General features: G+C 38.3%; 1 protein-coding gene across 1 annotated transcript in view; it reads right to left on the bottom strand.

Moving 5' to 3' along the window:
- Cntln (centlein) overlaps window positions 1–12,167 on the bottom strand; it is a 242,082-nt gene that overhangs the window by 82,947 nt on the left and 146,968 nt on the right. The window contains exon 13 of the mRNA XM_051188130.1: window positions 2,540–2,640. Coding sequence (XP_051044087.1) covers window positions 2,540–2,640 — 101 coding nt within the window. The remainder of the gene's footprint in view (window positions 1–2,539; window positions 2,641–12,167) is intronic.

Here is a 12,167-nt window from a genome sequence, read left to right as displayed (position 1 = left end):
CATCCTAACCTAGTGTTAAAATTTGCTCTTATTTGGTATTAAATATAAAGTCATTTGGCATTCAGTAGGTTGTATTTTTACATTATTTAATTACATAATATATTTTATTGTCTCCCAAATGTAAGAGTGAATATAGAAAAGTGTTAGTGCAAACTGCATTTAGCCAGATGAAGCAAACAACCTCACTCTTGAATTGAACATGTCAACTTTTGCACTATCCTAACAGTACCAATGGTGAATGTCATTAAAACTTACCTTATTTCTTCTATGCTGTGGACTTTTATTAATAAAGAAGTGATAGCTATATTTTACTGATTTTTTTTCTTGATCTGTGATTAAATTTAAATCAAAAATACTACAAAGAAGATAACTTAGGAGAAAATAACCAACTGCATTTTGTGTGTATAGTTTAGTAACTGAACACATATTTTTCTATGATTACCAATCATTACATACTAATTATGTATGACACATTTTAGTACACATAGCATCTATCATTTTAGTTTGTTTCTGTATTGAATAAGTGCTTCAGCCTGACTGAATCTACCTTCAGTTGAGTTAGATTGTATATGACAGTTTTATCTTGACAGTTTACTTATTATCAGTGTCACAATACTTTTTTCAAGTCAATTTATTCATTAAATGGCTCTTCACTAATTTGTTATTGCTACTCTTGAATATACTCCTTAGTACTACAATAGTATGTTCTTTGTTTATTTTTCAGTTTCTTTTCTTTTTTTAAATGGAAAAGATTATTCTCCTATAATCAGAAAAGAGCAAGCCTCCAAGAGACAGCAGCCAATAAATACAACAAAATTCATCAAGACAAGCAAAAGGATAACTTGTGGGAGTGACCAAACAATTTTTCTGATTTTTAAAACATTTTCCTCTAAGTATATATGTTCAGCATAGCCCTTTCATAAATCCCCCTCCATTATTACTGCTCCCTTCTCTTGTCAGTCCCCTTTGTCCCCCTGATAGTTTTACTTCTATATACATATCACAAACATATACATATATAAAATACAGAGCCACAAATGAATAAAAACATATATCTGTCTAATACTGGCCTAAGTTACTTAATATTATCTCATTTCTTCTATGTTCCTGCCAATAGCATAGCTTCATTCTTAAGAATGGAAAACAGTCCGTGTACACACAAACCACATTTGTCTACTCAGTTCTCTAATGTTGGGTGCTTAGGCTGGCCCACAACTTAGCTACTGTAAACAGTGCTACAAGGAGCACCAATGTGCAATGTATCTCTGAGATATTGACTTGGAATTGTGGACCCACAATTTTTGCTTTTATTTCTTAATTTGATTCTTTATCATTGCTTGAATGTTTACCTATGTATGTTTCTGTTTTCAAAACAATATAGTTACTTTTAACAATAAAACAAGAAGACTGCTCAGGGTCCCAATTGTTAAGGAAGAAATGGAAATATGTTTCAGTAGAAGAAAAAGCATCTTTTGTGAGCCAATGAAGGAGTAAACTCATATTTTGATGAAAACTAAAAGAAAAGTAAAATAGAAACATTAAAATATCAGCTTTGATAGATCTCTAACAACATATTTAAGACTAAATTAATAATAATGATTGAGAAAAAGTTAGAGGAGGAGTTCATTAAAAACAATTACTAGATGTAGTGACAACAACTACATGGCAGAAGTTGAAAGGAATCTTATCATATTAACCCGATTTGCTTCTTCTACTAAGATATTGAAGTGGCGTAGTAAATACAATCCTCTTCACTTTCAACATAGGAACAAGAATTCACTGGTAATATGAGTGCATCCCCTATCATGAGACATCTGGTCACAGTGGTCATAGACTTGGAATGAATAAAGCTTCCAACCCCACAAAGTTGGATGGAATGAAGTACCCACAAAATCTTGTAATAGCAAAAGAAAATATGAATGAGTAAGTATTAAATCAATTATAAATCTAAGAGCAAGTCTAAGTAGGAGAACTTTATGAATGAACAATAAAAATGATTATTTTTATCTTTATCAAATACTACTTTACATTTTTATATGAGAAGGGGGAGTGGTGGGGTCATAGTCCATATAGGGTCAATGCTCTTCTCCAACCTTTGCTAGGGATCTGGGTTTGAACTCTACTCTTCAGGCCAGTGAAGCAACAGCTTTAGCAGCTGAGCCATCTCTGAAGTGCCATTTAAAAGTTTTAAAAAATTCTGAGCCTGTTCAAAATGGGATATTTTGGAGTTCAATGTGTTTAATTTCCTCATGAGACATAATAATTGAGTGTTATAAATCACTAACATGTTACAAAAAGGGAGAAATTAAGTAAGAGTTTTAAATTGAAACAAAAACTTTAATAATGCTAAAGATTTATTCTAATTAAAAAATTACCTTCTTGTTGGGCATTGGTGGCTCACACTTTTAGCCCCAGCACTTGAGAGGCAGAGGCAGGTAGATCTCTGTCTAGTCTACAGAGCCAGTTCCAGGACAATCTCTAAAGCAGTAGAGAGAAACTCTGCCTCAAAAAAAAAAAAAAAAAAAAAAAAAAAATTTACCTTCTCTTTTCTCTGCCATGCACCTATTCAACTCTTGAATTGTTGTTTTATCAATAGACATATGTACTTTAAGTTCATCCAATTCATCTTGAAGAGTCATCCTATGAAAAGTCCAAGCAATTAACAATTACATAAAATGTTAAGGAAAGATATAGAATAAACCAAACAAATGAAAAATAGAAAATTGTAAGAGTAAAAAAAATATAACAATTACATATATTCAATTACATGTTCTCAGCATGCAAAGAGATTTCTACGAAGTATTTTTTAGTATGTACTATGAACTTCATTACAACAAGCAAGACAAATACGTACGTGTGTGTGTGTGTGTGTGTGTGTGTGTGTGTGTGTGTTTGTGTGTGTGTGTGTGTGTGAAGACTGACTCAGTGTATAGCCTGAGCTGGCTTTGAATTCACAATTTTGCCTTGGCCTCTTGTATGCCAGGATTGTAGGTACATACCAACATAACCAGCTAAAGTATTTGTGTGTGGGGGGGGGTGCAAGTGGGTATAAGGCAAAAGGTAACAGAGACTACAAAAGAAAAATGTTAAAGGGAGAGTATAACAGGATATAAGTGACATGAACTTGGAAAGAAGGCTACAGTGGAAGGAAAGGGTGGAAGGGTCCAATGGGTAATTAAGAGTGGCAGAAGGGAAGCAGGATTAACAAAGACAATTTATGTTTAAAAACATTATACTTAGGTTAAAAACCTAATACTTAGCCTCCTAATTTCTTCCTTCCTTCCTTCCTTCCTTCCTTCCTTCCTTCCTTCCTTTCTTTCTTAACATCATGTATCAGGGGCTAGGGAGATATCTCAGTCTGTAAAGTGTTTTCTGTATAATCAGACTCTGAGTTCTATTTCTCACACTCTTATAAAGAGCATAAAAAGCCATGAAGGGTAGTGTATGCTTGTAACCCTTGTGCTAGGGAAGCAGAAACAAGAGGATCCCTGGAGCTCACTGGACCATGGACCCAGACCTGAAAAATCCTATTTCTACAGTAAGTCTGAGTAATGCAAGGAAAAAAACATGGTGTTAAGATTAGCCTTGGAGATTATGAGAAAATCTGCTGTCAGTCAAACTCAGAACTGACTGATGCCTCCCAAGTCATTATCAAGAGAAAGTTACATAAGTAGGCCATCACATAGTATAAGAAAAGATGATAATCCCAATAAAAGATAGTTCTCAATACAGAAATATTAGGGAACAAATGAAGAAAACACCAACAGTAAATTGAACTGAAGAAAGCAGCATGGGATCTGAAAGAGGCTTGGCACAAGTCAGGAAGGAGATGAGAAGCTAGCTCTAACAGTCAAAGGGAGACTTAGCTGTATTCCCAGTAACAGGGCAGATCAATGGAGGAAATAACAACAGAGCTTGAAGACAGATCTTTTGAATAGTTACTGTCAGACAGAAAGAACTAAAGAGAATTAAAAAGGCTTGAAGAGAAAACATAAAAGTTTGAGACACACTTAATATCTAAATATTTGGATCTTTGGCATACCAGAGGAAAAAGAGATACAGGATGAGAACACTATGAAAATGATAATAGCTTAAAACCTTTCAGATCTTGGGGAAGACATGAATATCCTAGTATAAGGAACATTTAGAACTTCAAATACACATGGCCATAGAAGTCACTCAACATGACATAATAAAGGTAAGTTGTTAAAGTGCAGGACAAAGAAGGGAGGGAACATTATATATGCAAGAGAGTAACACATAAATAGAAATACATTAGACTAAAGGTAGATTTATCAGAAGGAACTCTATGTGCCAGGAGAACATGGAGACACGGGTTTCAGGTCCTGAAAGAAAATAATTTCAACCAAGTTAGTTGACCCAGAAAGGTTTTGTTTCACAGTAAAAAAAGTAAGGACCTTCAAGAAAAAGGAAAAATCAAGGGAATTCATGGCCAATAAGATGCTCCAGGGAGTTGTATACCCAGATGAAAAAGAATTCTGTAAATGCCATCATTAAGAACATAAATCACCCTCTCCTGCCAGAGCCCACCCAGCATAACCCCAAGTGCCCCTCCCCTCCTTGTCACCTTAATTCAGCTCTTCCACCAGAGGCCAAAACAGCACACTCAGCCTGTTCAACCCCAACTGCCCCTCCTCTCCTCCTCATATCCCATCACACACCTCTGGGGGAGATCTCCACCCATGAGAGGCCTGGCCAGCTCCTAGAAAACTAGGTAAGTCACCACCTTACCACCCCCCTTACCTGCTGCACCCACTCACCATAACGTTACTGCCCAAATGTGCCCCCCGCCACCCGTTACCTTATTCAGCCCATGTGACTTCTTCAGGGGTCAAGGCCTGAAAATAGCACAAACAGCTCTCCTTGTGTTAAGTCCTTGGGGATTCTTACCCACTTGACAAAGACCCATGAACTTTTCGCTGCATGATTCTGAGCACAATTCTGGAAGCTTATGAGCTACATGTTCTCCTACCACAGGATCAAGCAATTCCACTCTTAGGCATATACCCGGAAGATGCACATCCAAGCAACAAACACATCTGTTCAACTATGTTCATAGCAGCATTATTTGTAATAGCTAATGTGGTATATCTACACAATGGAATACTACTCAGCAGAAAGAAAAACAAAAACAAAACAAAACAACGGAATCTTGAAATTTGCAAGCAAATGGATGGAACCCAGTCACAAAAAGATGAACATGGTATATACTCACTCATATATGGTTTTTAGACATAGAACAAAGGATCACCAGCCTACAATTCACACTGACAGAGAAACTAGGATACAAAGAGGAACCTAAGAGATTCATACAAAGTCCCTCACAAAAGGGGAAAGGGACAAGATCTCCTGAACATATTGGGAGTGGGCAGGCAGTGAGTGGAGAAGGAGTTAGGAGAAGGAGAAGGGGAGGAGAGGAGAACATGTGGGACCAAGAAGATTGACTCGGGGACAAACAGATTAGAGCAAAAAAAAAAAAAAAAAAAAAAAAAAAAAAAAGAGAGAGATACCATAATAAAGGGAGCCATTATAGTTTTGAAGAAGAGAAAACTGACTCTAGAAAAATGTCCAGAGACCTACAAGGACAACCCCAACTAACAATCTGAGCAACAATAGAAAGTCCTTAAATGTCCTTCCCTGATAATGAGATTGATAACTAACTTATAAGCCATCAAAGAGCCCTCATCTAGTAGCTGATGGAAATAGAAGCAGACACCCACAACTAAACACTGAGCCAAACTCCTGAATACAGTTGCACAAAGGGAGGAGTGATAAGAAAATGGATCAATACCAGGCTACAGAAACACACAGAGACAGCTGACCTGAACAAGGAGGTGCTACTGGGCTCCCAGACTGATAGCTGGGAATCCAGCATTGGACTAACTCAGACCCCCTGAACATGGGTCTCAGTTAGAAGGCCTGAGCACTCTAAGGGACCTCTGACAGTGGAACCAGGATGTATTCCTGGTGCATGAAAGGACTTTGGGAGCACATTCCCCATGGAGGGATACTCCCTTAGCCTAGAGGCAGGAGAGGGAGGGCCTAGACCCTACTTCAAATGACTTGACAGATCTTGATGATCCCTCATGGAAGGCATCACCCTCCTTGTGGAGTGGGGGAATAGGACAGAAGGGGGTCAGGGAGCATGGGAGAATGGGGAGGGTGAGGGAACTGGGATCAATATGTAAAATAAGAAAAAAATATAAAATAAAATTGCATTTAAAGAAAAGAAAAAAATTCCTTTGTAGCTTGCAAGATTGCTTATGCTTCTAGACATAGAGATATAGATTAAAAAAGGTAGTAGTAGGTACTGGTGGGAGAGCTGGAAGATGGAAGGGGAAAGAAGCTAGAAACAAACTGGTAATCATTGTAATCATTTTTAGGAAGCAATAAACAAAAACCAAAACAAAACCAAAAAAAAAAAAAAAAAAAAAAAAAAAAAAACAGCTGTAAAACTTTTCATGCAAACCATTGAATCTGCATAAATAAAGATAGCTCATGCTCTCCAGGGCCACTTGTTTGAATGACAACAGCTGGTCAAAATGTTTTCATGGCAAGAACTTTACACATCCATCCCAGGTCATGGAACCAAAGACAAAGGCCTCCTGAATGCCACATCTCTGGGGTTAACCTCCTATCCAGCAGATGCCAGGACAGCATCATGAAGGTCAGCTAAGACTGTCCTCAATACCACCCACACTTGACCAGCATAACTCCAACTCCCCCTCCTCTGCCATTACCATATCCTTGCATGGATCTCTGCAGAATTTTCTGCACCATCAAAGTCCAGGACAGACACCTGAAAAATCAGCTGCCAGGCAAGCATCCTGAAACTCAGAGGATCCCAGCCAGATCAGAGGCCATGCACATAGCCAGAACTCCAGCCCCAAAGTTGGGTAGCAACAGCCTGCTGGACCAGAGGCCATCTAGGCCACTAGAATCTAGCCTACAATGCAGGCAGAGACCCTCCACTCAACCACAGGCCATGGCAGTGGGAAAACCAGAAAAGAAACTGAAACCAAAGAAGAAAACACCCATCAACAAAGACAAATCCAGAAATTGGCACCTAGACCTATAGTCACTCCAAACCAGATGCCTAAACATTAGTGTAAGAACACAATCAACAACAGCAATGGCAATATTCACAACCAGAACATAGCCATCCCACTACAGCAAGCCCTGTGTATTCCAACACATTTGAAGTATAAGAAAATGACATTAAAATCAGCTTTATGAGGATGATAGAGTTATTTAAAGAGGAAATGAATAAATGCCTTGAAGAAACTGATGAAAAGACAATAAAAATGTAAGAAAGCCATAAATCTCTCAAGCTGTAAGCAAGCCCCCTCAATTAAATGTTTTCCCTATGAGAGTGGCCATGGTCATGGTGTCTCTTCATAGCAGTTGAAACCCATAGATCTTATGAGATCATCATGGATTAAAGCTATATTTCAATAAAAATAGAAACAACAAAAAGCTTACAAGTTCATGGAAAATGAATGCACAATATACTCAAACTCATGAGACATAGTGAGAGTGGTGCTAAGAGGAAAGTTCACAGAACTAAGTGCCTTCATAAAGAACTTGGAAAGATCTCATACTACAGACTTAACTGCACACCTGAACACTCTAGAAAAACAACAAAAAAGCAACATACCCAAGAGAAGTAGACAGGAGAAAATAATCAAACTGAGGGCTGATATCAATAAGATACAAAGAGAGCAACACAAAGGACAATGAAACAAAGTCAGTTCTTTGAGAAAATCAACAAGATAGACAAACCCTTATCCAAACTAACTAAAAGGCAGAGAGAATATCCATATTAAAAAAAAAATCAGAAACAAAAAGGGGACATAACATACACTGAAGAAAACCAAACAAAGAATTGTTTGGACATACTTAAAAATCTAAAAACTACACGAATTGAAAAATCTAAAAGAAATAGACAAAAATTAAATCAAAATCATATAAACAATTTAAATATACCTATAACCCCCAAGGAAAGAGAAGCAATCATTAAAAGTACCTCCAACTACAAATAAATAAATAAACAAGTAGATAAATTAAAAATCCCAGGGTCAGGTAGTTTTAGTACAGAAGTCTACAAGACTTTCAAAACAGAGCTAAAACCAACATTCCTCAAATTATTTCACAAAATATAAACAGATGTAACATTGCCAAATTCTTTATATGAAACCATAGTCACCCTGACAACCAAACCACATAATGGCACAACAAAAAAAGGAAATTACAGTTCAATTTCCCTCATGAACACAGATGCAAATGTACTTAATAAAATACCAGCAAACCAAATCCAAGAAAACATCAAAATGATCATCCACAATGATCAAGTAGGCTTCATCACAGAGATGCAGGGATTGTGCAACATGAAAATCTGTTATGTAACCCACAATATAAATATACTGAAAGCAAAAAACCATGTGATCAATTCATTAGATGCTGAAAAAGCCTTTGATAAAATCTAATACCACCTCATGATAAAAGTCTTAGATCACAGATACAAGGAACATAGCTAAGCATAATGAAAGCAATAGCAAACCAACAGCCGACATCAAATTAAATGGAGAGAAACTTAAAGCAATTCCACTAAAATCAGAAACAAGAAGACAAGGCTGCCCACTCTCTCCATATCTATTCAATATAGTACTTGAAGTTCAAGCTAGAGGAATAACACAAAAAAGGGATATAAAGGTAATACAAATTGGAAAGTAAAATTATCATTATTCACACATGATATGATAGTATACATAAGTAACCTTAAAAATTCTACTTGGAAGCTCCTATAGCTGTTAAAGATCTTAAGCAAAGTGGATGACAAAAACTTCAAGTCTTTGAAGAAAGAAATTGGAGAAGATAATAGAAGATGGAAAGATCTCCCATGGTCATGGATCAGTAGAATTAACATAGTAAAAATTGTCATATTGCCAAAAGCTATCTACAGATTCAACACAACCCCCATTAACATCTCAACACAATTCTTAAGACCTTGAAAGAACAATACTCAACATTATATGGAAAAATAAAACATCCCATGATAGCTAAAAAGATCCTGTACAATAAAAGGATTTCTGGAGATATCACAATGCCTGATTTTAATTTTTAGAAAGTATGGTATTGGCATAAAAACAGATAGGTGGATGGATGGAATCAAACTGAAGATCTGCATGTAAATCCACACACCTATGGACACCTGATTTTTGACAAAGAAGCTAAAATTATACAATGGAAAAAGAAAGCATCTTCAACAAAAGGTGCTGGTATAACTGGATGCTGGAATGTAGAAGAATGCAAAATGATCCATATCTACTGCCCTTCACAAAACTCAAGTTCAAGTGGGTCAAAGACCTCGACCCAAATCCAGATACACTGAACCTGACAGAAGAGAAAGTAGGAAGTAATCTTAAATGCATTGGCACAGGAGACAACTTACTAAAAAGAACACAGATAGCACAGACACTAAGACTGAGACAATTAATAAATGGGAGCTCACAAAACCATAAAGTTTCCATAAGGCAAAGGATAATCTCAATCGGACAAAATAACAGAGTACATAATGAAATAAGATCTTCACCAACCCCACCTGTGACAAAGGGCTGATTTCCAAAATATATATATATATAAAATTAGGAAACTAGACAGCAAAAACACAAATAATCCAATTAAAAGGGGGGTCCATATATAAATAGAGAATCCTCAACAAAAGAAAATCAAGTGGTTGAGAAGCACTTAAAGAAATGTTCAAGACCCTTAGCCTTGAAGCAAAACTGAACCTAGAGAAATGTCTAGAGACCTACAGGACTGACCCCAACTAACAATTTGAGCAACAGTGGAAAGGCTACCATAAATATCCTTCCCTGATAATGAGATCGACGACTAACTTATCCATCATCATAGAGCCCTCATCTAGTAGCTGATGGAAACAGAAGAAGATACCCATAACTAAACACTGAGTAGAACTGAAATCCAGGTGCAGAGAGGGAGGACAAGACCAGGCTACAGAAACACATAGAGGCAGCAGAGCTGAACAAGGAGGAGCTAATGGGCCCCCAGACTGATAGCTGGGAATCCAGCATGGGACTGACTCAGACCCTCTGAACATGGGTCTCAGCTAGAAGGCCTGAGCACTCTAAGGGACCTCAGACAGTGGAACCAGGATGTATCCCTGGTGCACAAAAGGACCTTGCGGGCACATCCCCCATGGAGGGATACTCCTTTAACCTAGAGACAGGAGAGAAGTCCTAGTCCCTACTTCAAATGACTTGACAGATTTAGATGACCCCTCCTGGATGGCATCACCCTACATGTGGAGTGGGGGGGATGAGAGAGGATGTGGTTGTGGGGGCATGAGAGGGTGGGAAAGGGGGAAAGAGGGAGGGAGGGAGAGGGAACTGGGATCGATATGTAAAATAAAAAGAAAAAAAAAGCAAAAAAAAAATAATCACAAATAACAGCTCATGCCGGAGAAGATATGGAGAAAGGGGAATGTTTCTCCATTGCTGGTAGGAGTACAAAATTGTACAGACACTTTGGAAATCAATATGGCAGTTTCTCAGAAAATTGGGTGTCAATCTACCTTAAGACCTAGCTATACTACTCTTGGGCATATATCCAAAGGAGACACTCCATTCCGTCACAAGGATACTTGATCAACTATGTTCATAACAGCATTGTTCGTAATAGCCAGAACCTGGAAACAACATAGTTGTCCCTCAACCAAAGAATGTATAAAGAAAATGTGCTACATTTACACAATGGAGTATTACTCAGCTGTTACAACAATGAAATCATGAAATGTTTAGGCAAATAGATGAAACTAAAAAAATCATCCTGGGTGAGATAACCTGGACCAACATGTATGTACTCAATTATAAGTGGATATTAGCTGTAAAATAAAGGGTAACCAGGCTATAATCCACAGGCATAGGGAGGCTAAGTAACAAGGAAGTCCCAAAGGGATGCTTGAATCTCCCTGGGAAAGAGGAATTTTAAGAGGTTTTGCGACTCTGTTACCTTGCTGCAGAGGAACATGGTATGTACTCACTCATATATGGATTTTAGACATAGAGCAAAGGATCACCAGCCTATAATTCACGTCACCAGAGGAACTAGGGTACAAGGAGTATTCTAAGAGATTCATATAAAGTCCCTCACAGAAGGGGGAAGGGACAAGTCCCCCAGAGCATATGGGAAGGGGAAACATTGAATGGAAAGAGAAGTAGGAGAAAGAGAAGGGGAGGAGAGGAAAGCACGTGTGACTAGGAAGATTGAGACAGGGTAGGAATAGAAGACAGGAGAGTGGGGGAGAGAGAGTGAGTGAGAGTGAGAGAGAGAGAGAGAGAGAGAGAGAGAGAGAGAGAGAGAGAGAACATAAAAGAGGGAGCCATTATTGGTTTGAAGAGAAAACTAAACCTAAAGAAAGGTCTAGAGACCTACAAGACTGACTCCAACTAACAATTTGAGCAACCATGGAAAAGCTACCATAAATGCCCTTCCCAGATAGTGAGATCAACAACAAACTTATCCACCATCATGGAGCCCTCATCTAGTACCTGTTGGAAACAGAAGTAAACACCCATAACTAAACACTGAGCTGAACTAGAATCCAGATGCAGAGAGGGAGGACAAGACCATGTTGCAGAAACACATAGAGACAGCAGAGCTGAACAAGGAGGAGCTAACGGGCCCCCAGACTGATAGCTGGAATCCAACATGGGATTGACTCAATATGGGTCTCAGCCAGAAGGACTGAGCAGTCTAAGGGACCTCAGACAGTGGAACCAGGATGTATTCCTGGTGCACAAAAGGACCTTGTGGGCACATCCCCCATGGAGGGATACTCCCTTAACCTAGAGACAGGAGAGAGGACCTAGTCCCTACTCCAAATGACTTGACAGATTTACATGACCCCACCTGGATGACATTGCACTACATGTGGAAATGGGGTGGGAGGATGGGAGGAGAGGGTGGTCAGGGTGCATGTGAGGGGGCAGAGAGGCTAAGAGGGAGGAAGGGAAGGAGAGGGAACTGGGATCGACATGTAAAATAAAAAATAAATAATCACAAAAAAAAGAGGTTTTGTGGGTGGACTGGGGGCTGGTAGGGATGAGAACATGAGAGGACTGAAA

The sequence above is a fragment of the Phodopus roborovskii genome, unplaced genomic scaffold (assembly GCF_943737965.1).
Source record: "Phodopus roborovskii unplaced genomic scaffold, PHOROB, whole genome shotgun sequence".
NCBI lineage: Eukaryota > Metazoa > Chordata > Mammalia > Rodentia > Cricetidae > Phodopus > Phodopus roborovskii.
The sequence above is the reverse complement of the archived record's forward strand: the minus strand, read 5'-3'. Positions and strand labels throughout refer to the sequence as shown.